Below are 26,666 nucleotides of genomic sequence, written 5' to 3' on the forward strand. Positions count from 1 at the left end.
TAATATCGTAACTACAGTGTTCTTTATTTAATACAAATTGACAAAATAAGAGTTGCTTACTACCGTAGAGATAAAGTTTATCATATGACATCATATGAAAGTTCCCTTTTAAACTAGTCATTCTTCAGTTCTATGATATACATTTTGTAAGCAATTTACGTACTTTAAAGATGCTCCACCGCCGACAGAGCATAAATGATATTCATCATTTGAACAATAATTGGTGTTTAATCGTGTATATATATGCCTAATTAACACAAAAAAAAAATATTATGCAATAATTCATTTCGCCTTTAGTGCATGTGCAATCAGTATTTCATTCCATATAGGATATAGTGCCACGGATTTTTTTTGGAATGCAATTAATTATTTTTCATATTTTAAACTTTAAGTAAAATTAGAAGCTAAAACTTTTCAATGGTGTTAATGGTGTAAAGTAAGTAACTTTTGTAACTGAAGAAAAATACTAAATCGTCTGCTCCTGTTTTTGATAGTGACAAAATACCATTTGTCAGCGGTTGAGCATCTTTAATTTAACGTACGAAATAAATAAATAATACCAATATTGAATAATTCTTTATTTCAAGCGAGCAACATGATTTGTCAAAGGCTAATCTGTTACATCTACCGCAATCAAAACTCAAAATTGAAAAGGTACACGTTGTATAATTGGTCTTTGCAGTTCAGTATCCTCCCGAGACCTTGAAGGTATATGCATACTGGGTATGAGTTATGTTCTTGTTATCATTTTTCTCCTTCTAAACTAGCCTAGATTAAAATCTGTTTATATTTAAAAATGGCATGACTTAAAATGAAAAGAAAAAAACTAATCTATGAACTTTTTCGGAATGTATACTTCGTTAAAAACAAAGGATTTATGAAGGCTGGGTGAAGGCACCACAGCTGTTAAGATTGTTTACGATATTTTATGACGTCGATTTTGTGTGGAACTCCGATGTCACATAATGACCAGTGCATTGATCAAACAACACAGATCAAACAACAACAATAAAAAGAGAAGAGTCCGTATTTTGCCGTCTACCTTCAAAGAACCCATCTGTACCAACGTTATTATCGGACGCTTTATTACCATCACAAACTATGTTGCATATAATAAGTCGTATTGTTGTTTTTGTCTAATACCGTATATTTATTAGTTGTAAAGTGGGAAGGAACTTTGTGTGAACTCGGGAGCTAGACTTCCCAGTTATCCTTTTATAATCCCTGTCAGAGAGATGTCGATATGTCATTAACGGACATCGACCTCGCCATACTCGACACACGCCACGTGGACAGCACACAACACTAATATCAATTATTGATATTATAATTATATCACATTTAGCTTAATTTGTGGGTAGTGTCATGGGCAATCTGCATTTAATCGATTTAGTTATTTTAATGATACAGACCGAGGAATCTTTAATTTTTTGCAATGCGATTTGACTTTTAGTTATGACTTGAGTATTTACCACAGATACTCTGGCATTTTCAACTTCAGTCTAAAGTATCTTAATCCTCATAAATGCCATTTCTTTTTCTGAGCAATTTGTTCCCTTTTTTGTGTTACCGGTATTACTTTTTATAATCAAAAAGTTAAATTTTACAAAAGAATGTCCAAAAAGGAAATCTTATGAATTTAATTCTAGAACTCCAAAATGTCTATGTCAAAAAGTATTTAGAAGTATATATTGGAGTATTTTCTCTATCCCGTTTTCGATTTTAAATAACTATAGGTATATAAATGAAAAAGAATTTTAAGAAATGTTCTAGATAATATCTTTTGACATTTAAAATGTAGTTTTATTATTTTGCTTATGCAATCTTCTTAAAAAGAGTATGCAAAAAGAAGACGAGAGTTAATGTTGAAATATCGGTTAATTACTGTCGGTATGTCAGACATGTTATGTCATAAAAAATCGGTAATGCCTAGTAAATCCGGGTTCGTGGACATTTGCCCTCTAGAACTAATAATAACTAATCGTATCTTTATCAATCTCTAATTAACTGGGCGGAATACACGAAACATTATCACGGTTAATTATATCTAATTAATAAACGTGTAGTCGTAATTATCAAATAAGATCTAATCTTTACTGATAAGCAGATGAAGGTTTCCAGATATGGAGTGAGTGATCAAGAGACACGATTTTGTCGTGCATGTGAAGGTGTTCAAGGTCAAACTGTCAGTGGTGATAACATAATTATTGTATGTTTAGTGGCTGCGAACCGTCCTTAGAAACTAACATGTCTGTTCTTTAGTTTAAATTAATTCCAATCACAGGGACTTGTAACGTAGGTTGTGAGAAAGTCTGTTGTGTATACATGTGTACTATAGGCCTATATACTAGACTTGTAACGTAGGTTGTGAGAAAGTCTGTTGTGTATACATGTGTACTATAGGCCTATATACTAGGCCTATAGTACACATGTATACACAACAGACTTTCTCACAACCTACGTTACAAGTCCCTTTGAATTAATTCCAATGACCCCTATCAATCTGCTGTTGGTATAATTTCAGCCAGGATTTCGTCACCTCCATTCCAAGATGAGAGAAGAACTAAAGTGACTCCTCATTATACACCACTGCTGATATAACATTTATATTTGTGTAATTTCTGCATCACATTATATTTTTTTTAATTTTCTCATTAGTTTGAAATTGACTCTTAGATATAAATATTTGTAGTTTGCCAAATGTTCAAAAATGACTGTAGTTACAAGCAGACGTTGTTCATAGCATCTGCGACAATAACAAAACTTTATGATATACAACGAATATTTCATGCTTTTTTACAGTATGATATAGTCTCACTTCTGTGCACAAATACATTGCGCTTCACATTTCAGTAAAATTGTGTTATATACCTAACTTCTGTGATGCTTTCCAATGAAGAATTGTTATTTAAAGAGTATTGATGAGGCCCTGGACGTCGTAGATCTGTTTTTGTCAGCTGATTCTTGGCGTTTGGGGGTCTCACAAAGATTCGCTCCTAACATTTGATAAAACCCCATGGATCTTGGCTTTTGACGCAGACATGGATATCATGTTTGAACAAATCTACCGTACGTATTAAAGTTTTTTTTATTCTTTTTTTTGTGTTTTTGTTTTTATTTTATTTTAAGGAATCCTTTGTTGATTTGTTTGAAGTTATCTTTAAAATTTTGCTCTTGTCGTTTAGAAATTCAAGCAAAAACCTTCATATTTAACTATTGGAGTTGCGGCAAGTAAACTGTGCAAGATTTAGCAAATTAATAGTGGATAAAACAAACCTACGAGAATATGTTTCCATTGAGGGAACCCCCAGTGAAGCAATTGATATAAATTATTCCCAGTTGTTTTTGCTTCTTTTTTTATTTTATGACGTATATATTAGGTCATAACATTTGTAGTGCAAATGTTCGGCATCGTTAAGCTATACCAATTTCATGTTATCTCACAAGTGGTTTTTTTGCGCGTTTCTATAGAATTCCTACTGAAGTAGGTTGTATTACTCGTGCATATCATATAAAACAAATTTATCAATGTTATTTGAATTGCTATCGTCCCTATATAGAGCATCTAAAGTATGATTTACGTCCGCATTAAATTGCAATTTACTAATTTATCAGATTCTATAAAAGATGTCTAAAAACACAAAGGGTACACCAATGATAGCATCTCTCAGGACGTCTAAATATATCAATATAGCATTTTCTTTCTCCCCGTTTAGGATACGAAATACGAAAAAAATAGCTAATCTAGATCAGCGTTCCAGACAAAGCAACGAAACGAATTGTATATGCCTACATAAGCAAAGAATAAAAATAAACAAAGTTGTTTAAAATAATATGCATGTTGTGAACATGGCTCACACGATTTACCACGTGTTATCAAAATCATTCTAGATCGTGAAGACCTGTCACTTCTAAACCACAGACGTTATGATATTTAAATCACAACTCACGAACTCCTTTTCTCACAAAATTAAATATTAATTATAGCTATACAGACTTTCAAAACTTTATTATAATTTCATATCGCTGCATTCCAATGATTCATGTATGCAGCTTTAATTAACAAACGTGCACAGAATTAATTGTTCGTGTCATGAAGACCTGACTATATCATAATTGGGCGCCATACCCAATCATAACAGCCACACTTACAAGGTGATACCGTGGTATGAAGTGTGTTGATAGATATCTGTAATTAGTTTGCATTTTTTATAATAATTAATCAAAATATTTGCTGTAATCTTTTAAATTGCCAACTGCAAAAACTTATTATGCAAAGATCATCACAAAAAAATATTGTCCATTTGCATGATTGAGGAAATTTAATTTCGTAAAGTGTAAACGGAGGCATGTCGATGTGAAGGAATTTGGTCGTGACGGGACCACATGGCTTTTCAGGGGGCACCTGGTGTGTCGGCTAACCCAGTGACCTAGATCTAGCAGCCAGACAATCCATCACACAGCCAGACAGGGCACTACACATACTACTACTGATATTACGCAATGCTATTTTATATTAATTTTATTTAAGATACTGTTTCCCGATACATTGCTTTATGAAAGAGATTATAACCGTATTTTGAATTGTAACCTCAATAAAAGTACATCAAGCTTCCATATGTTACTCATTTGTATATATCTATAACGCATATTGAGATAGTTTAGTTCTCTAGCGGTGGCTTAACTTTGAAGTAACTTCCAGTTTTGATCATTGATGTCGAAAAACAACACAGAAATAATTATGTTCCTGTTGTTCGAAAGAGAAATAACACAAATAAGATGGCTTTGAGAAGTAAAATGTTATTTACTTTCTGTGACTTTTCTATTTAAAATAAACAAAGGATATACAAATGACCGCCAGCTGTGTTAGTGGTTTGATTTAAACAAGTGAAATGAAATGAAGAATCAGTTTATGGCACATTAAAATCAAAATGAATCCGGGGTCACGTGTTCTGCTCACCAATCACCCACTTGCTATTTTCTTGCTCCACCATTCAGAGACGAGCTTACATTCGCGGGCTTTAGATGCTCCCTTTGTCTCTAAATCCATTCATGATTTCACACCACGAGACGGATGACCTTTGTCGGAGTGAACTTAGACATGGGAAGCACGCATCGTTTCACGAGAATGCCATTCAAAATTCAAGATGTTCATAAATTTACAACTTTTTTGTGTTTGACGTAAAATTCGTGTAAACATATATATCTAACAATGTACAGACAGGGATAAACGACACCAATGTGGAAAGTCAATGCTGCATGAATTATAGGATGTTTCATTTTTTCTTAAAAGTGTTAAATTAGAATGAAATGTAATGTTTTGAAGGTGCCCTTGTTTTGTTTGCTACAATAGTATACATTGATATCAAGTCGAACAATGACTGTTACAAATCTACAAATCTTGGACCGAACTGACATGAAGATATTGAACCTTCGAACTTCACCATCTTTGTCCAACTAGTAACGATATCGAAGATAGCCGTTCGATTTATCACCTTATAAATCATTAAGATATGCCTTTCCCGTTAATGATTTATAAAAATATGCCGTTCCCGTTACAGCCCTGCAGCTAGGGCGTTAGAATTGTACCTGCTGCGCCTATTGCATGATCGTAAAAGGCGACTAAATTTAGGATATTATCTTTTCTTTTCTTCCTAACTGACTTTATCTTTCCAAATGCCTCCCTTGGCACCGCCTCAATTTTGGCCTTGAGTTGGGCGTTCGCCCATTTGAGGAAGGCTCTGGGTTCTGTCCCCTTGCCGAGACACACCAAAGTCTATAAAAGTGGTAGTTTCTCCTCCTGCTTAGCGCTCAGCATACAGGGAGTGGGGTGTGTTGCTTGGTGTCTTCGGCAGCATACTTCAGTGATATAGCACTATAAAAAGGGCAACAGTTCCACTTTACAAGAAGACACAAGACGAACATACCGCAGTCTCTCAAAACACGCACCTCGCACTTCACACACTGCATACATGGAAGGCCGTCCTTACATGACCTTGGATGTTAATAGGACGTTAAAATACTCAAACAAACAAACAAACCGTTCCCGTAACCAATCTTACCATTCCTTTAAATTGAGGTATTACCGTTGTCCTCAACTTATTGTGCCTACTTTATCAAACTTTAAATTGTTGTTCTGAAGTTGGATTATAAAAATATGGAGAAAATATACACGTAGATCAATTAAAGTGAATGGAAAATAATGGAAATTTCATTGCCACGGAAAACAGTTACGACGTCATAGTGTCTGCTTTAAACCGGCGCCAGATAGAAATTCCGTGTCTTTTACGCTTTTGGAAATGGTCTACTGAGAGAATCACAGACAGTGCAAACCAGCAAAACCTAATGTAATGTCCACTGATTGATCGAAATTAACGCGAGATTTATGGTACCACGGCGAGACTTCAGACACCATATTGCCTACAGACAGTTGCGCAGGCATAGAATCTATACGGTCCTCAGACGATAATCTAGTAATGACCAATTGTTGATGCCGACTGGACACTGGTCAGACGCGTGAGCGCGGGATCATAAGGACGCGGACAAGGTCAACAAATCTGTTGATGATACTTCAATATAGCATCACAAATCGGCCGTATTTCTCCTGACACTAATGAGCTTATGGATGAAGCCAGAATCCGGAATTTAATGACCGTGGCCAGACTAATAATTATTTATGGCCTTAGTGACACTATAACAGAGACAAAACATTTGGACCAGACAGATAAGCACGTTTCTATCTAGATTGTAGTCGCGAGTGAGCTACGCAGTAAATAGCGCTGATTTCAAACAGATTTAATGCGTTTTTCATTTAAATACAAATTAGAATAAAACATCAGTTAAACCTAATTGAATTAAGCCTCATAAATATGCTAAATACATGTCGCAATTAAATGTAAAACGTGAATTGAAACCCAATTTCATTACTGATAAATCTAAACGACTACAATTACATTTCACCAGTTCATGGACAGGATTAGTCCATTACAACTAAAAGTCTAGCCACTAGCTACTGCAACTTGCTTTGATCGGTTTGAGCAGCTACAGCACTCGACCGCGTTCAAATTAACACATGCTAATGACAAGATATAAGATATGAACAGTATAGAAAAACTTTATTTTCAAAAAAGCATAATTAAGGAAATAAAAAGTGATAAAAAGCCTTAATATGTCCTTAATATGACTCACATGAAGCAGACGGCTTCCGTATGTTTTATATCGGTCGGCAAGTTTCAACGATTTCGAATAGGCGAGAAACAAATGATGCTTTGTTTTATTTTCAAAGGGCGAGAAAGCAAAATGTTTTGTTTATTCTTTGTTTAATTCTTGTTACTCATCCAAAATTAATGAGGCGACATTTCAGTTTACATCGTTGTTACCAAAACGCAAAATTATGCCGGTCGCTTCATCAGTCATGGTATGTACGTATATATTCTGCTTCTATTCCTAAATATAATGGTTGACACATAGCCGATTGAGACTGAGTCAGAACACTACTAGGTATGTGTCACCATGTTCGATATATTACTCACCTATTATGTATACTGACCGGGTAAGCTGCCCTTTGATCAATCAAATTAAAAATAGCTGTTTGATCAATATAGCTACAACTCTCACTTTCATCTTAATAGAATGTTATCACGAATAAAAAAAATATTGGTTTAGGCCTGGCCACTTGTGATACAACGGGAGGTAACTCGACATATATATATATATATGGCATGAATATTGACGATTGCGTACCAGGGGAGGTAACTCAATCTACGCGTAATGAAAATTGAATTTTCATGCAGTAAGGGAGGCAACTCCGTTGAAAAAAACTTCACCTCTGATGTGATTCACCAGTGCTAACGATAATAAGTAGATTACTTTAACGAGTCCAAAAATTGAGATCTATTCATCTGTACTGTCATTATGACACACATGTGGTCGATTGTGAAAATCGGTCAGACTTGCGTGCAGAAGCTGTTTTCAAACTAGGTAATGGACGCACATGCCATATTAATTAAAGGCCCACTACCTTTCCGGAGCAAAACATAAAGGTTTCTTAAAAAACATCAATGACATCAGAAAATATACAGTGATGGCCAAAGATGAGGTAACAACACAAAACCTATGCAGGATTTCCTGCGTAATATATGATAACAATGGAGAGTCATTTCTCTATTTTGCCGTCTGGCGCAGTGATGGTCAACTAACGGGCGGTATTTTAGGACGACGGCGGGAAACATAAGACGACCCGCGTTATGTAATAAAAAAACGTTTTATTTATTTCAATTAATTTGCTCAGAAAGTGATGAGAGTTAATAAAGTGTATAACTTTTGCGACTCTAAAAAATGATCGATCTCGTTTTACATTCACATTTCAAAAATTAAAAACCGTTTCAGTAAATTTAGTGGGCCTTTAAAAAGAGTGTATACATATCCTATTAAAGATACAACCATTTGGGGCGGGGGATACTAAGTTGAGTAATTACGTATAAATTAGTATATAAAATGTTTATCAAATGAGAGGTAGATCTAGCTATGCAAATGATATCGATTACTAGTCGGGTTGGGTTTGAATTAATCCCGATAATGGTATATCAATTTATAACATGCCTTCAGTTTTAATACAAGATAGTCGAGGAGTGGATGATAAGACTGTTTCATATGTGAAGCCTCAGATTTTACAACATTCTGTGATCCCAAGGGTAGAATATCCCTTTCCTTCATATCCACTCATGAAAGAGTATTTTTCTTTTTTCAACTATAATACCCCACCATTTTGAAATAAATTCGAAGAAATTCACGACTGAAAGTCAATTTTCCGAACATGAAAAATTACGTGATATTTTCAACAAAAATCCCGTTGTTTGCATCTTTTATAGTAAAACCAGTCAAATTTGTGGGGAAAAAATGTTAAAATTTTACCGAGGAAATAGAAATATTGTTGACGCCGTGACGTCACGAGGCTTTATTGAGATATGAGTATATTGCCCTAGACCAGCCAGTATTGCACCCGTGGGTACAATTGTATGAAAGAAATAACGATAATGAAAGTAACCCCTGTATTCGAATCAGAGGCGTCGCCAGGGTTAAAAATGTGGATGCAATGACATAATTATGTTATTCCGTGCCGAATACGGGCACCTCTCCTAAAAAAAAAGTTATGATTATGAAAACTTTCTGTGATTTACAGTTATTCTGAGACCAGAATTACTTTGACTTGTTTTGAAAATACACTCAGTCTGAAATTGGATCATTCCAAATGAAAACACCATTTCTCGGTAATATGTATGTATCAATGAAAACACAATGCACAATGTTGTAATAGCATTTGCCTCAAAAATGCATGGTTTTTTAGCTCAATATTACAAGGGCAGCATACCACCATATTTAAAACCGAATAATACTTACAAGAAAAACGATGGCCATAGGGCAACACCCAACAGTGAAATTCGCAAGTACAATATTGACGCGGCTATGACGTCACAATATTTCATAATTATGAGTAACTTGAAGTTTCTAAAATAAGAAACACTGTTCAAAACGATATGAATGCATCTATCTCCACGTGACCAGGTATTAGCCAATAGCAATAGTGGAAAATCAGAGCATATCTAATATAGATGCATTTCCAACCATATATAATAACATAGTAACACTAACGTTTAGTAATATAGGCTCGGTACATTTCGGCATGTCTTCAATAAACCCCGGCAATGTATCTTCAATTAGTTTATTTATGTTTTCTAAATAAGTAACAATAATAAGGTTTTACAAGCGAAATTTTGTATACTTATGTATATCACTTCTTACTTAGGTGTACTTATATAAACCTTAGTTGATAAAAAGTATGTATGAATCTGGTGTAACCTTAGATTAGCGGCAAAATTTGCAAAAATGGTTACTACCGTTGGAAAGAGCGATAATTTCTTCTAATCATCCTACAAACTATACAAGTGCTGTTAAAAAAGACGATAAGTTCAACAAAAAATATATTGGCCGACGGACTTTGCTATTTTCTCTTCGGGTGTGTCCACATTAAGGATTCGTGTCTGTCTCTTTACACTACTAAACACCACGCGAGACGCTTATGAAAGGAATAAAAACCGTTTTTCTCAACAAATACTTGTCTCATCGAGTCAAACGAAACACCAATGTAAAGTAAATTAAATTTCGCAGCGGAGGTCTCGCCTATGCATAATGTATGAAAAATGGCATGATTTCTCATTGCCCGATGATCGAGAACATTTCCGTGTTATTTTTGTTGAAACGGGAGTGCTATCGTCCTTGTGACGACACAGTATAGTTTGTGTAGGATGATTTTGAAAGGAACATTATTGCTCTTTCCGATGGTTGTAACCGTTTTTGTGAAGACGTGCTAGAAATGTAATTTTCAACCGTTAAAGCAAGGTGGGGTAGCAATTATGTGTCGGGAGCTTTCCACCCTTTACGCGTATAAAAGTAGATTATGATTTTTACCTAAACCCATAAAACGTCTAAAAACGGTCTAAGGGCACTACATGGTGGATCCATACATGTAATTATATTTAAACTGTAACTCTTAGATCCCTGTCTTTATCTACTTTAGTTGATTAAAGATGCTCCACCGCTGACAAATGGTATTTTTTCACTTTCAAAAACACGAGCAGACGATTTAATGTTGTTCTTCAGTTACAAAAAGTTACTTACTTTACACCATTACCACCATTGAAAAGATTGAGCTTCTAATTTTACTTAGAGTTAAAGTTACAAAAAATAATTAATTGCATCTCGAAAAAATTCCGTGGCACTATATCCTATATGGAATTAAGTACCGATTGCGCATGTACTAAGGGCAAAATAAATTATTTTATATTATTCTTTGTGTTAATTAAACATATATTTACACGATTAAACACCAATTATTGTTCAAGTGATTAATATCATTTATGCTCTGTCGGCGGTGGAGCATCTTTAAGCTAAAGATTCAGCTATATAAATTGTCGCGAATCATTCTTTCTTTTTCAAACAATTGTTAGTAACAAAATCAAAGATGGTCGGTCACTCATCATCCTGTCGATTTCCCACCGTTCTAAAATGGAATATGAACAACAGATCAATGAAAATAAATCTAATAAACCAGACCAGGTATTTATTTGGAGAAAAACAAAGCTCCTTGTTCAGAATTACTTGGGGCCCGTTTCTTGGAAAGCCTCAGTTTTTCAACTTGACGATTTTGGCAGGTTTGACCAAAAATCCCTCAAATACAGTATACCACCAAGTTGGAGGTTTACAAGATTTTTGTATGGGTCCCACTGTCCGTGTTCCATAATCGCTGCTGCTAAGTTAGGTTTTGTTTTCTATGCATTACATTTCATTCAAGGAATGGTTAGTTATCATCCCTACTTCATTTGATGTAATTTATTGTCCACGAATAATAAACCAGTTATCATGTATACCACAAGGGACCAAATTTTTGAAATTTGTGCAATTCCCTGTGATGTATACCACTCCTTGTAATGTTTGGTTGGTTGTTTAGCACAATCTGATTAAAATTAAACTTTTAATTTTGTTCCACAACGATATGCTCCGATAAAAGATCCAGCAGTGTGCCCTGCGGGGTCACTTGATCACGACCCCTAGCCTAGAATCGACACATACTATATGTAGCTAGTAGCTGTTTATACTTCCGAGAAAATCAACCACACAAGATTTCATAGGAGACACGCTGATTAGCTGATCATAAGGGTCATGCTGAGGTGACCCTGAACGGGGCATTGTTAGATCTTGTATTGGAGCGGAATTAAGTATAATTTTAATTAGATTGAAGTATTGCAAGTTTTTACTGGAATTGCCTTTCTCTCCATAAACGTAGTTTAATGTACTTACTTATGAGCTTTAAATAAATATCAATATGTTAATTAACTTGCAGTACAAGACATTTAATAATGAACTTTCTGCAGTAAGAGATTTCATTTAATAAGTTGTTACTCAACAAATAAGTTATTTTTGTACATATTATATGAAACACAATACAAGACAGACTGCCTGATGAGTGACTTTATTGTAAAATTATAACTATTACTCGTCACCATCATCTTCCTCCTCATCCTCGTTGTTAATCTGGAAGTACCTCAGTTCATAACTGTCCTTGCTATTGGCTACCACTCTCAACCAATCACGCAGATTGTTCTTCTTAAGGTACTTCTTTGTCAGGTATTTCAGATACCTGGAAAACAAACAAGAAATAAGATTTTATCAATATGTAGTGCAGAATTTGCATACTTTTGCATCCTTGAAGATGTTGGTTTAATTTTGTTTATTCCAAAACTGGAAGTTTGTCAACAATTTTTCCTTACAATAAATACATCAACATGAACATTTGGTCCCTAAGATGTTATAGAAGACGAGGTATAGCATTAATTCAGCCTTATTTTATAAACTGTAGTATATGTTGAAGGGAATTCATTCTCTTGCTGTTATATATTTCCTTTGGAATGCTCAATACCAGATATTTCTATTATCATTGGTATTCAATTTCAATTTACTCTTTGAATACAAATTTTGAATATTTTAAGCAATTTTAGTCTATGTCAGCCATAGCTTTTACATGTAAATTGATGGCTTTGATATACCTCTTAGAGAATGCGATGTCAGCGTTGAGGATGATCTTGTTCTTGTCACGGTCCAAGTTCACATTGTTACCAAAGTTGTTGGTCTTTCCTCCAACCTTGATCCTCTCGTGCAAGAACTTCTCCTGAGGATCAGAAAAGGAAATCCATGGAATTAGGGAATATAACCCTAATCCAAACTAGGGAAGTCAACCCTAGTTAAAGAGGCTGGTCAGTCGAAATGTTCACTGCCAGTAAAACAACAATATAGAGCAGGGCTTCAGTTTTTCCATTGTCTTGGATCCTTACTTTCTACTTCTAATAAGTACATTAAGAATTTATAATTTTGATCAATGATGGCCAATTCAACAGGTTGAATTATGGTCAATGGTCCACTGCAAGCCCTGCATCAAATATCATAATACCAATTCATTTATTGCATAATTTTGACTTTAATCACAAAAGCTGCTGCCTTTTTTAAAATTAAAATTATTGAGAAGCATCTGGCTTCTTTTACAATACAAATAATATTCAATAACTGATTTAATCATACTTATTTAGCATTAACAATATTGAACTGTACATTTTTTAACTACTTTCATGTATTCTTTTTCATTTTGTGAATGACATCTTCAATAAATTTGATCCTTACAAAGCTCGCAACATCCATGATGCCATCTTCCACTGGCACTGCGCATTCAATGACATATTTAAGACTGGTCTTCTTCTTCTTGCCCTTGCCTCCAGCGGGCTTACCAGATTTCTTCACAGCCTGTAATAATAAATATTTTTGTAATTAATATAATAACTTCATAGATCATTACCATACATGACACACAAAACTTTTATGGAAGACTTCAATGGGTCGAGAAATATGATAGATCCTATAATAGTATAAACAATCAAAAGCAAAACCATGCTTTAAAAAGAAATTAAGCCTAGAAAGATATTTTGATTTAGTGATATGATATATCTGTGTAGTGTTTGAAGTTTTTTCTCTAAATTCGCTATTTTAACAAGAATCATTGAAAGAACGAGATATGCAGACCTGTTTACCCTATTTTTTGTAAAACAGGAATTTAAGTGTAGTTTATGGCTGAAAAGTGTAGTCTTGCACCAGCATCTGACGAGGCGGAGGAGAGTGCGGTGGGGCGGCAGAGCCCCCTCCCGCAAGGGGGGTAAGGGGGTTTCCCCCGGAAAAAATTGAAATCCTAGATGCTCTGAGAGCAATTCTAGCACATTCTGATATCTTTGAAAGTGATAATATGAAATGAATATTTGGTACATTAACCATCAAACTTTACTAGAAAGTAAAAAAACGCAGAAGCAATTGAATTGACACAAGTAACCACTGGTCATCACTCTTTCAGTGATCTGTAATAGGAACCTTTAATATGGAATATAAACAATAAATCATGCCAGTAACTTCTTTTTTCATGAGGTGCGGGGAGGGGGTGTTCAAACATCAAATTTGCAAAGGACGTTTTCTTTTTGAAATGAACAAGATTATGTCAGTGAAGGGTGTTTACAGAATTTATAAAAGGTTAAGCATAGGCGTGTGTATTTATCAATTAACGTAGATAACGAGGCCCATAAGGTTCACTACATGTGCATGCATTCCCACGTGTTCCAAGTTGTTTTACACACTATAAAATGTTTGCGAGCACACACTTTGAGGTTATTCTGAGACAAAGCATAATTTAATTTATGACAATAAGCTATACAGATAATTTTGAACTACTTCTAATGCACTTGAGAAGCTAAAATTGTTCTGAAATTGCTGTAAAACTGTGGAGCGCTTTTCAATACCTGTGGCATGATGGCGGATTGTAGGGAAAAGGAAGGGGAAACGTGGTTCACAACGAGACCACAATTCTTTTTTGATTCATTAATAATTAATCATTATGGATCACACTAGCAATCTTTATTTTTGGAGGGATTATGACATTATAACAGAAATGAGTATATAAAAGATTATTTAGGATTTTTCTTCATATCGTTGATCCGAGAATATACAATAATAAATTACTGAAAGACGGTTTCACGAAAATCCGTATTCGACTGAGGTTATAAAATGCTCGAATATATATAAGTGTCACCATATTCAAAAAGACAATTAATAGTTACAAATAAAAATACAATAATTGAGTAAAATTTGAGTTTTAAACTTTTGAATAGGTACTTATTAATAAGGATCAAAGAAGTCCGGAAAATATATACCGTTCTGACGACGAAAGATAAAATTAGATTTACCTTCAAATTAAAACCGGAAGTAGGATTTGTCAGTCGCCGGATCGATCGAAAATCATCGAAAACGCCTGTCCGGTTCTGAATAATTTGACTAGCAAGGGGTAAGACAATCCAAATATATTGCATCCTTTTTATCCCGAAACAAATTACAACATGCTATTGACATGATCAAATCGCTTGCTGAACTACGTATGTAATGGTTAAGTTATGCGTGGCCTAGCTAGTAATAGGCAAATGACCATTTTGGTGGGCGGTTCCTGTTTGCCGAACTTGATGATACACTCATATAAACATGTCTTACAATGATCATCAAGGATGGCTTCCCTACCACATTTATGTGTCAGACACATGTTGTTTAATTAAAAATCTTTTGTATATTTTAAAAACTCTATTTTAAGTTAATCACGTTCAGTATTAATTTACTATAAGTCATGATCACCTTTAATTTTCAGATTAAATAAAACCTGACATTTATTTGATTTGTTTTTCAGTCTTTGTGCCCATGGATGTGTGACACCTATATTGGTTGACAGAAGAATGTCAATATGATTGGCGGGTTGTTTATTTACAACCACAAGGGAGAAGTCCTTATCTCTCGTGTATATAGGGACGATATTGGGTAAGACAGCAAAGTATTTTCTCAAAGGAGTCTAAGCACATACAACAAAGATGTTTCTGGAAGTGGTTAGTTGCAGCCTAGGTTAATATGAGGAGTGAATGTGAAATTAAACACTATACTTTCACACAGAGCTGTACCTACTGTACATGTGGTAGGAAAAAACCATATATATTACACATCTAACGACTCATAATATTTATAACCAGAAACATTTATAAGAAAACTCTTATATATTGTGTGGTATAACATGCCTCTTGAGTGTTTGCAACAGTCCTAATAAAGTTAAAGGTCCACAATCAGTTTTCCATTTTAATGAGCTTATAACAAAATTACTCAAAAGTTTTCTTAATATGTATATTATCTACATATAAAAACATAACTGATACGATCACAAAATAGTGATGTTCTTTTTGTTTCTTATTTCCCCCCATTTAGGCGCAATGCTGTAGACGCATTCCGAGTCAATGTCATCCATGCAAGACAACAGGTGCGGTCACCTGTGACCAACATTGCCCGGACCAGTTTCTTCCATATTAAGAGGTCTAACATCTGGTTGGCAGCAGTTACCAAACAAAATGTTAATGCTGCGATGGTGTTCGAGTTTCTCCTTAAAATGGTGGAAGTCATGCAGTCCTACTTTGGAAAAATATCTGAAGAAAACATCAAAAATAATTTTGTGTTGATCTATGAAATTTTAGATGGTATGTGAAATTATCTAAAGTCATGCTGAATCAATATTGATATAAGATAAAAATCAGTTAACTTAAACATGTACTGAAATAATGGTAGCAAAATCATTTTATGTTGCTTTGAAAAATGCTGTAAAATCCTAATCATCAGGTTATCATCATATTCATATCCATGGTAAAACTTTAAGGTATTCGAATATTAGAGTTAAGTGATCTTGAGCTTAAATATTTAAAGTAAAGTTTCCCAGGATCACATTGGACTAGATATGTACATGACAATATGGCATTTGGTGAAGAAAAAAAGTGATTTTTTAATGTTAGGGTCAGCTGAAAAACTGGTTAATCTTCATTTATTTCAGTTTTGGTAACTTTTGAAATTGTCTTTTTTCATAGAAATTTTGGACTTTGGATACCCACAAAATACAGATACTGGCATTTTAAAGACATTTATTACACAACAGGGAGTGAAGTCACAAGTAGGTTTGGACAGAGATTTTTTTGTTTTGAAATATTCATAACTGTTGCATTGGAATGTTGTTGGTAAGATACATGTTAAAAAAAAACACATCCAGATTCACAGGTGAAATATGGTGTGAACTGTATTTCATAAATAATGATATTGCTATTGATATAAGGTCAGGGGAAGTAACTGCAAAAAAACCAAGTAAATCATGATCAGGGGAGACAATTTAGATTGTATCTGATAATCTCTAATATCGTTACAACTTTTTGAGTTGAACGTTATTATATCTACTCTAATATTAAATGTTGAGCAGAGCAAAGAGGAAACCAGTCAGATCACGTCACAAGTTACTGGACAGATTGGCTGGCGACGTGAAGGTATTAAGTACCGACGCAATGAACTGTTCCTTGATGTACTGGAATCTGTCAATCTCCTCATGTCACCTCAAGGTATGTGTCGATTAACAAACAAGGTTTATATGTATAAGGTGACATACTGTTTCTCTCCATGTTATCATTTCCTGTATGATGTCTTAATAGTATGTAATAGAACATGAAATTTGCAAATGTTAGACTTAGAAATTTCATTTACTGTTAACAGGCATAAAGTAGCTGTATTTTACCTCTAGAAACCGAACATGGATGTCACGTACAGAATGAATTCCCTTTATTAATAGTAAATAAAACTTCCCAAAACCGATCCCTCCCAATTCAGAATACCGGACCGATTTTGAGATCGGAATAGTCAAATGTAACTAAAATACACTTCTGAAAACTGGCCTTACCTGAACGTCATTGATAACTTGCATTGAGGCCTGATAAACAGACCGTGAAATACACATGTACCTGTTCCTGTACCTGATTCTCTCTTTTGTGATAACATTCACATTAACAATCAATATCAGTCGGTTATAATGAACACTAGGCATACAGGCAGTACAGTTTAGTGTAGAAAACGACTTCCGATCATTTAAATCAGGATCGTAATGATCGATATTCGGTTCACTTCTCCAAACCGAACCCTCTCTAAACCGGCTGAAATTCTATGCACCAACCATAATCGGTTTAGGGAAGTTCCACTATATATATTGTTACTGATAACGGTTAAATATTTTGAAACCATTTCATATTTGCTATGTTCCAGGTCAGGTGCTGAGTGCCCATGTGGCTGGCAGAATCGTAATGAAGAGCTACCTAAGTGGAATGCCAGAGTGTAAATTTGGTATCAACGATAAAGTCTTAATGGAGAGTAAGGGGAAGAGCAGCATGGATGAGCCGACCCCTCGCACTGTAGGGTAGGTATACTGACAATAGTGTCCAATACAGAGGTTTCATGATATGATGTGGTTTAAGTACATTTTACCATTTATTAGTACCACCTTATAATAGTGGGTCACAAAAATTATGTCAAAATACAAGGTCATAATCACTGGAAGATGAGACAAATCCACAGTAAATTTTACTTTCGTTTTTAGAAATTGATATGTACTCTACACAGTTGATCTAACACTAACAGCAGGTTGTTGTTTTAGATGTAATTTCAGAACAGAGGAAAATGACATGAAAAATGTCTCTTGACATATGTGATATGACATGTTGGTATGACTTTGACTTCTAATTGCCATCTAATTCTGAATTGTATGACTAAATGACATGAAGAGATAGAAAGTCTCTTCATTTAGTTTGATATTTTTCACAGTGTAAACTCTTATGTGACTTCAGTATCATCACATATTTTATCTTTCAAGAGTTTGAAAATCTGTCTTCATTTAGTTTATATTTTTCACAGTGTAAACTCTTCTGTGACTTCAGTATCATCACATATTTTATCTTTCAAGAGTTTGAAAAACTTTGTAAATAACAAATTTCTTTGTTTCAAAGATGGGTTTTACTTTATTTTAACACAAATATAAGAATGTAATTTTTAGATGTAAGCTCTTGCAGCACAATAAGTTCAATAAGAATTAACAATGGAATTAGAACAGATAAAATATGTTATTATATCTAAAATATGTTGTAACTAATATATATATCTGTAACAATGAATTGATGTCAGGAAAAACGTTAGTGATGTTCTTGTTTTAATGTAATGTTACGTTTGTTGATCAGTGGGACGACCTCCGGGAAGAGTTCTATTGCCATTGACGACTGTCAGTTCCACCAGTGTGTCAAGCTGAGTAAGTTTGAGACAGAACACAGCATAAGTTTCATTCCACCAGACGGAGAGTTTGAACTGATGAGGTAATTATCATATGTCAAATATCCATATCAATATTGGTATTTGTAAATATTACGTGTATCAAATTTTTATAACCATATTAATGTCCGGTGAAATCCTGTGAAAATAACTGGTTATATAATATGGTATTAAATATGATTGTCTTCCAATCACTTTGCAACAATATTTGTAATGAACAGAATGCTTGTATAGCTTTCAGCCATCGCTCCTTTGTTTGTAGGTACCGTACCACTAAGGACATCAGTCTTCCCTTCCGTGTTATTCCATTAGTTAGGGAAGTTGGACGACAGAAGATGGAGGTCAAGGTCGTTGTCAAATCTAACTTCAAACCCTCACTCCTGGCTCAGAAGATCGAGGTTGGTATTACAAGCTGCATTCTGAAACCAAGTTTTTCTCAATATTGTCAAGTTTAGCTTCCTTGTTTTTGTTCCACAATTTACAGATGTTTATGTATAGACTAGGAAAATCCGTGATAATAGTTTAGATAAAAATTAGATATGAAATCATGCATGGGAAGGTATAAGTAATTCATAAAATGATCTTTAATGTCAGTACTACTAATAGATTGCCATGGGTTACCAAATTCTTTATTATCTTACCTAACATGATACTTTTGTTGAGGCTATGTGGTTGGTTGATGATACTGAGGTCTGATATCACAATATCCTGTTACAGGTACGCATTCCAACTCCACTCAACACCAGTGGTGTTCAGGTGATCTGTATGAAAGGACGAGCCAAATACAAGGCCAGCGAAAACGCTATAGTATGGAAGTAAGTCTATCAATTTACCTGGAACACACGGTCACCGTATACAGTACTTGGATTCTAAAATTTTTATATTCTAAAGTCATTTTAAAATTTTAAATTTTAATTTCACCACTAAATAAATGTCATTTGTTCCAAAAACTGATCCAATGATACGAGATAAAGTTTTCTTGTTTAATTTTGGAGAGTTTAAGTAGAGTATTTTATGCTCCTTGACCTGCTGTAAAATGGAATGTTGGGACATATAGAGCTTTCATGTATGAGGTGGAAGCGGAGGCATTTACAGACATTTCTGGTTCTTAAATTATTTTTATCTTGTAATGTTTGAAAGGATCAAGAGGATGGGAGGTATGAAGGAGTGTCAACTTAGTGCCGAGATAGAATTACTTACAACAAGCGACAAGAAGAAATGGACCAGGCCACCAATTTCAATGAACTTTGAGGTGAATCTAGATAAAAATTTTGAACAGTTGTTAAGGGAGTTTCTTCTCTCATTTGAGTGTCAATGTCACCTAAATCTCAAGTTGACCATGAAATGGGCGTGTAATCTATACTGGCCTATCCTACATTGAAATTTGTTTCAATATATTTAATCTATTAATGTAATTTATAATGCATTGAATTAAAGTCATATGGAAGCCCCCAGAGGCTTCTGATTAATCCAAATTGATACACACACAATATGAGGTGTATTGTCAAAATTGAATGGAAAAATGAATGCAAAGTCTATTCCCATGTCCTCTAGCAGGACCAATTTGAATAGAGACCAGTCATTTTTGTTTTACAGACATTTATAGTTTCCCGATAAGATCTTTATTTACCTAATATTTGAAACTGGATAATTTTGAAATAGGATATATGTTGATATTTTATCTTTCAGGTACCGTTTGCTCCCTCTGGATTCAAAGTGAGGTACCTTAAGGTGTTTGAACCTAAACTCAATTACAGTGATCACGACGTCATCAAGTGGGTGAGATACATCGGCAGGAGCGGATTGTACGAAACCAGATGCTGATCACAAAATTTGTAGAAAGGAACTCAAAACATCTTTCAAAGGCGGCACCACAGAATGTCATGAGGAAACACTAACGTTATACCAATGTAGTATCTATGGATTGTCTTCAGTGATATGAAATTAGTGAACACAGATTCATATAATGTGTTAATACTGGTTGGTTGATATTGAATGAAAATCTGACTAAAGTCATCTTGTGCAATCTATATGTAAACTGAAAGTAGAACAAATGAGATTTTTGTGCAGGATGTATTGATATTGTGTATCACCTTGTGTGTTATAGGCGTATCAGACAAAAGGATACCAGTAGATACCAGCTTAATGTGTCTTAATGTTGTGTATGACAGTTGTTAGAATACTCTGGAAAATGTTGTAGCTTCATTTAATGGGGATCATTTTGATGTAGAAAAACATGTTTACAATTTAAGATAATTTTAACCTAACATTTCAAGAGACATGCTTTAGAATATACAACAGAGAAGCTAAATTTTGGAACTAAATCAGGTTGATTAAGAGTATAAAATTAATGAACCGAAAAAAAAATCAAAACCTGCACTATAAGAACAGTGATTTACAACTGTCTATTTGATATAAAAATGAATTTCTTAGATCATGGATTAAACAAGGGAGGTAACAACTTGGGGGATTACAATTAAGGGAGATAGCTTAGTTTGACTGTATGGATGTATTTAATCATTCTAGTCTTGTGATTGTTTGTCATGTGGTAGTAAAGAGATAGAGTATAATTATTCATCATTTATCTCCCCTGAAAGATCTGTCCCTTCCCATATATGAAATCATTTAGCCTTTGTGCTTGTGAATAGGCTTGTTTTATGCTATATCTTTAAAGTGCTATTTTACACACAAGTCTAAATTCTGAAGAAGTGTTTTAAAATGTTGTTCACAGAATAACTGCATCAACATATATTAGTGATTGGTTTTCAGTCCATGCCTGGTTGAAGCCTTGATTGTAATGTATATCATTTTCACATTTATCTATTAAAAAAAACTTCATGAAATACAGGCAGAATGTACTATAATCTCATACAATTCATTTAGCAAAATGTCTTCTGGTTAGTTTTAAGGGGAATATTTATCTTAAGAATGGATATTATAGAATCTGTATAAGTGTATGGAGAATAGGAGCTATGGATCGTAATGAGAGGTTCAGACCTGAAAAAGTTGGTTGTGTAATATTTATAGATGAAACAGGTGGCTGACAACAAGGATCTATAATTTGATAATTTATTGAAAGTTAAAAATATAGATACTCGGTAAAGAACGCTGTCGAATAGTGTTATCGTTCCATAATTATGTAAAAGGTAAAAAAAAAAGGTAACTGGTTTAACATGTAGAAATACTTGTTTGAATGAGAAGAAAAGTGAAAAATCAAAGACTTCTGTTTCAAATGCGATATTATTGGATTGCCTGTACATTTCTAAATGTCCATGGTTGTCATCAGTTTCCATAAAAGTTTATTATATTCATGTATAATCAGTATATATATATATATGAATAAACCATGCTCCATCTCCCAGCACTGTGTCTGTTATTTTAAATACTTGATTCAATTAAGGAAAGACATATTTGGTCATCTCACTGGAACAGTCTGGATGACCTATAGCGGTCGTATTAAATGTTCATTGATGCCTGCAATTTAATAACTGGTCTGTAAACCAGACAGGCAGTCACAAACAGACACACAGAGAGACACAAACAAAAAAGAAGGTCACAAACAGACACAAACAAACAAGACAGTCACTAACAGACACAACAAAACAAGACAGTCACAAACAGACACAAACAAACAAGACAGTCGCAAACAGACACAGACAAACAAGACAGTCACTAACAGACACAAACAAACAAGACAGTCACAAACAGACACGGACAAACAAGACAGTCACAAACAGACACACAGACAGACAATTAAAACAAGACTGAGTCACAAACAGACACAGCCAGACACAAACAAACAAGACAGACACAAACAAACAAGACTGTCACAAACAGACACAAGCAAAGAAGACAGTCACAATCAGACAGACACAAACAAACAAGACAGTTACAAATAGACACACAGACAGACAATCAAAACAAGACTGAGTCACAAACAGACACAGCCAGACACAAACAAACAAGACAGACACAAACAAACAAGACAGTCACAAACAGACACAAGCAAAGAAGACAGTCACAAACAGACACAAGCAAAGAAGACAGTCACAAACAGACAAACAGACAGACACAAACAAACAAGACAGTTACAAATAGACACACAGACAGACAATCAAAACAAGACTGAGTCACAAACAGACACAGCCAGACACAAACAAACAAACAAGACGGTCACAAACAGACACAAACAAAGAAGACAGTCACAAACAGACACAGACAGTTACAAATAGACACACAGACAGTCACAAACAGACACAAAGACAGTCACAAACAGTCACAAACAGACACACAGACAGTCACAAACAGACAGACACACAGACAGATCACCTCCAGAGATTGTGGGTGAACACACCAGTTAATTAGGTACTGTGTACAAGTGTAGATTTTGTTATTTTGACTTGGTTGATATTGAAATACCCATTAGAGGCGAATTGACATTTAAAGCGGACAGGGAAATGTCTATCTAGCCCAGTTTTGTTATGTTTCTCAATTCAGTTCATCATGCCATATCTTGGTACTTGGCCAATTTGGTTCATCAAACAGTCCTTGGAAAGATAAATTACTTCTCTTTCAGGCAAGACCAAAAAATATGTCTGTATAGCATACTTGCCAACTTCTCATGGGGGGAAAGTGCGTGGACGACATTTTCCAGCCGTAACACACACAGGGACCTGGCACGAAATTTTTAACAAATAGTATACATATATATATATTATAGTATCAAGGGTATGAACTCGGCGGTCGAGAAAAACGGACCTATTTTTTTTTAAACCGTGATTATTTTAATAAATGGGTTCTATACAACATTGACGGATATCTTACCTTAAAGAGAAATAATTTATCTTTCCATTGAGTGCTTGATGAACAAAATTGGCCGAGTATTGACGAAGTTATGACTTGATGAATCGGGAAATTTACGAAAAATATGCTAGGTACACGGCTCTAATGGATACCTCAAAAACCAAGCCAAAATCACAAAATCTACGCACAAAGATTAGCTGATTCACATCCCAGAAAATGATGAAACAACTGGAAAACACCCGAACTCATTTTGCTTTAATTGAAAATTGAATGTGTTTCTTTTAAATCATGCATTTCAAAACGCTAAAACAACCCATATCACGACTGTTTAGCGCCTTTCACTCCAAAGTTAGGCTGGCTGGAACAGAGCCGTTTTCGTTTATTCGGAACAACCGGTTCGACCGCTGGTTAAAGTCATTATTTCAAGTATAAATCCTGACGGACCTGCAGTTTTTGATACAGGCCTGTGGGGGCTTTGCCAAGGCTGGTCTGAAAACAGTATAAAATCACCAGGTCCGTCTTTAATTAATACACGAACGAACTAGTTAGGTCCAATCAGTCAAACCGTAGGATCGAAATCTGGATTTTTAATTTTATTTCGTAGAAAAGTGGAAAAAAAATAGGGTCGGGGGTGGGGGGGATTAAGGTCGGTCGGGTAACTCTAAGCAAACACACTTTTTTTGACCTAAGGTATATGTCACTGATATATAGATCCCGTTTATAAAAAAAAACTCATGGATTAAAACAAAATTGTGCCAGGTCCCTGTGCTCTGGGGGCGGTGGAGCAGGTTTGAAATTATAGAATAAAAAAAGTTAGTCCTATTTATTAATAAGTTAATGCAATGCATTTCGTTAAGGTACCTAAAGGGCTATTACCAGAAACATGTGAAAATCCGGAATTTTTTATTCTCCGGTTCCAGAGTTAGACAGATCGCATCAGGGTCCATGAGACGCCCTGTTTGACGCCGAAACTGGAAATGGCCGACAACGAAAACTTCAATCTTACCAAGCTGAATCAGCTCTTTCTTAGCTGTATTCGGGAAGACAATGTAGTAGATTTAGATTCCTATGTAAATGCATACGAGGAGTTAAGCAAGTAAGTGGCTTCCTCTATTCAAAGGATTAATACAGACCCAAAAGATTTCGGTCCACCATGGTAACTGTCAGTTTACCGTCACTTGAGAATAATCTTTATATGCGACGTTCTCGAATACGTGAACTTGTTCACATTTGTCGAAAAGACTTAATTAAATCTTAATGAACCCATAAAATAATACTTAAGTAAATAAGATATGTAAATCATGTATTATTCAAATTTATTTTCTCAAGTAATCTCATTGGTAAATCAAGATTTATATAAAAAATGATTATCTTTTTTTCTATTTTAGATTATTCGGTATCCTTGGGAGTATATTTGGATTTGTTGTAGCGGATGTTGTGGAAAAGATAGAAATATTGAGGGACTATAGAAAATCTGATGAAGGAGACCATTATATATCTGTACAGAGTATGATTAACTATGAGGTACAGCAAAAAACTACAGATAATAAGAAGAAAGCTTCAGGAGCTAGGACATTGCTGCGACTTCATCGTGCCATGGAATTCACAGCTCGACTTATGACAGATGTAAGGAATGCAGAAGAAGGGGCAAAGATGTCATCTATAACAGCAACGGCTTATAATGCCACTCTATCCAAGCATCATCCCTGGCTTATACGTAAAGGTGTGGGTGTGGCCACGTACACACTCCCCTCACGTAAACAGCTGCTTGAGAAGATCATGATGCACGATGATCAATCAAAAGTTGAGGACTTGATGGAAGCAGCAAATCTTCAGAGACAAATGTATGATATCATTCAAGATATATACCAGAAAGAAAAGCTGCTTGATTTACCATAATGTTCATGGAATTAGGAATTTTAGTTTATACGTTTGACATAATGTTTACCCTCTTTCTACACCTACACATGTTTTGAGGATCACTTTAGTACAATATAGCCTATTGGGATACCTAGATTGAAAACTAAAATGAACAAGTGCTGTCGCTTAATAGGACCAACTTTGGACTTACCTTTCGCATAAGTAAACCATAAATCAACAGAATATGATAAATCAAATAAGGAAAGTGAATAAATGGAATACAGCTCATGCTTTGGTCAGCTTGTTTCTACTCCAGAAGATGTGTACAGTTTTCATATTTTCCCTGACTGTGTGCATTTACTGAATTACTGGTTTAGTAAAATTGAGGCTTATTGGGTCAAACTTTAGACAGTGTTTTATGTGTCAAATTGAAATTCAAATAAAATGATTGTTGGAATTCTCTATGTTGCAAAAAAACAATACATGTTATTTTATTGCAGGGCTATCCTCAATAAATTCAGAGAATTTTGAAGATAAGTTTAAAAGAATATTGTAATTTAAAGTATTGTTATTAAAACTTTTTTGTTTGTTTCAGAAATGTAGTGAGCCTTTAAATAGCTTAAATATGTATATGGTTTTTCCTTTGAAGCTTAATTTATCATCTTTATATACACAAGTGCTTGCATTTAGACCAGGTATTTTACTTCATAAAATAATTTTATTTCGACCATGACAATTTATTTATTGAAATGAGGCTGTGTCTCTTCAATCACTTGTAAATACTTACGGTAAACACTTTTAATGGAGTAATCCTATCTTGTTTAGATAATTTATGTAGCAAATACATTTGGTTATAATATTCTTGGCAGTCTAAACATTACTAAGATATTCATTAAATGTATCTTACTTTATATCATAAACATATTTTAAAATTAATATCAAAAGTGAATGCAATCAATGATCAATTTGATTGATTCTTTGGTTTAACATCTTGGTGTCAAATAAATCCAAAATTCTTAATACAGTACTTATATGTATTAAATTGATATCCATACCAATACATAATGACTAATTTAAATTTTGAATATAATTACAAAATTGGGTAATTATATTGCACTACCATAATACTTTTCTTCAATGAGACATTTTACCTTATCTACTTATATATATATGGAAGTTATAATGAAATATTTAATATAAAGAGCCAA

At 34.4% G+C, this 26,666-nt stretch overlaps 3 protein-coding genes across 3 annotated transcripts; 2 read left to right on the forward strand and 1 right to left on the reverse strand.

Annotated features, from left to right (window-relative positions):
• Window positions 1-12,012: 12,012 nt before the first annotated feature.
• On the reverse strand, window positions 12,013-14,504 carry LOC138320442 (large ribosomal subunit protein eL22-like). Its single transcript, XM_069263409.1, has 4 exons — window positions 14,388-14,504; window positions 13,231-13,350; window positions 12,603-12,724; window positions 12,013-12,196 (listed from the first exon to the last, which is right to left on the reverse strand). Exons 1-4 carry the CDS (start codon window positions 14,394-14,396, stop codon window positions 12,049-12,051), a joined length of 399 nt encoding a protein of 132 aa, XP_069119510.1. The 5' UTR covers window positions 14,397-14,504; the 3' UTR covers window positions 12,013-12,048.
• Window positions 14,505-14,803: 299 nt separating this feature from the next.
• Window positions 14,804-22,156, forward strand: LOC138320463 (AP-2 complex subunit mu). Its single transcript, XM_069263429.1, has 11 exons — window positions 14,804-14,929; window positions 15,320-15,447; window positions 15,883-16,148; window positions 16,530-16,612; window positions 16,913-17,048; window positions 17,743-17,893; window positions 18,708-18,839; window positions 19,058-19,193; window positions 19,513-19,610; window positions 19,936-20,047; window positions 20,485-22,156. Exons 2-11 carry the CDS (start codon window positions 15,374-15,376, stop codon window positions 20,617-20,619), a joined length of 1,323 nt encoding a protein of 440 aa, XP_069119530.1. The 5' UTR covers window positions 14,804-14,929; window positions 15,320-15,373; the 3' UTR covers window positions 20,620-22,156.
• Window positions 22,157-24,529: 2,373 nt separating this feature from the next.
• Window positions 24,530-26,619, forward strand: LOC138320482 (ceramide-1-phosphate transfer protein-like). The gene is made up of 2 exons (XM_069263464.1): window positions 24,530-24,694; window positions 24,987-26,619. The coding sequence occupies exons 1-2, from the start codon at window positions 24,576-24,578 to the stop codon at window positions 25,495-25,497; spliced, it is 630 nt and encodes a 209-aa protein (XP_069119565.1). The 5' UTR covers window positions 24,530-24,575; the 3' UTR covers window positions 25,498-26,619.
• Window positions 26,620-26,666: the final 47 nt, after the last annotated feature.

The sequence above is a fragment of the Argopecten irradians genome, chromosome 1, assembly GCF_041381155.1.
Source record: "Argopecten irradians isolate NY chromosome 1, Ai_NY, whole genome shotgun sequence".
Classification (NCBI taxonomy): Eukaryota; Metazoa; Mollusca; class Bivalvia; order Pectinida; family Pectinidae; genus Argopecten; species Argopecten irradians.

Excerpts from the sequence above, each read along its gene's own strand:
- LOC138320463 (XM_069263429.1), top strand. The coding sequence starts at position 15,374 with ATGATTGGCGGGTTGTTTATTTACAACCACAAGGGAGAAGTCCTTATC. Across the intron at positions 16,149-16,529 it reads GATCTATGAAATTTTAGATG|AAATTTTGGACTTTGGATAC; the intron begins GTATGTGAAATT and ends CTTTTTTCATAG. Across the intron at positions 18,840-19,057 it reads GGAGAGTTTGAACTGATGAG|GTACCGTACCACTAAGGACA; the intron begins GTAATTATCATA and ends CTTTGTTTGTAG.
- LOC138320482 (XM_069263464.1), top strand. The coding sequence starts at position 24,576 with ATGGCCGACAACGAAAACTTCAATCTTACCAAGCTGAATCAGCTCTTT. Across the intron at positions 24,695-24,986 it reads GCATACGAGGAGTTAAGCAA|ATTATTCGGTATCCTTGGGA; the intron begins GTAAGTGGCTTC and ends TTTCTATTTTAG.
- LOC138320442 (XM_069263409.1), bottom strand. Across the intron at positions 12,725-13,230 it reads TCATGGATGTTGCGAGCTTT|GAGAAGTTCTTGCACGAGAG; the intron begins GTAAGGATCAAA and ends TCTGATCCTCAG. Across the intron at positions 12,197-12,602 it reads GACATCGCATTCTCTAAGAG|GTATCTGAAATACCTGACAA; the intron begins GTATATCAAAGC and ends TTTGTTTTCCAG.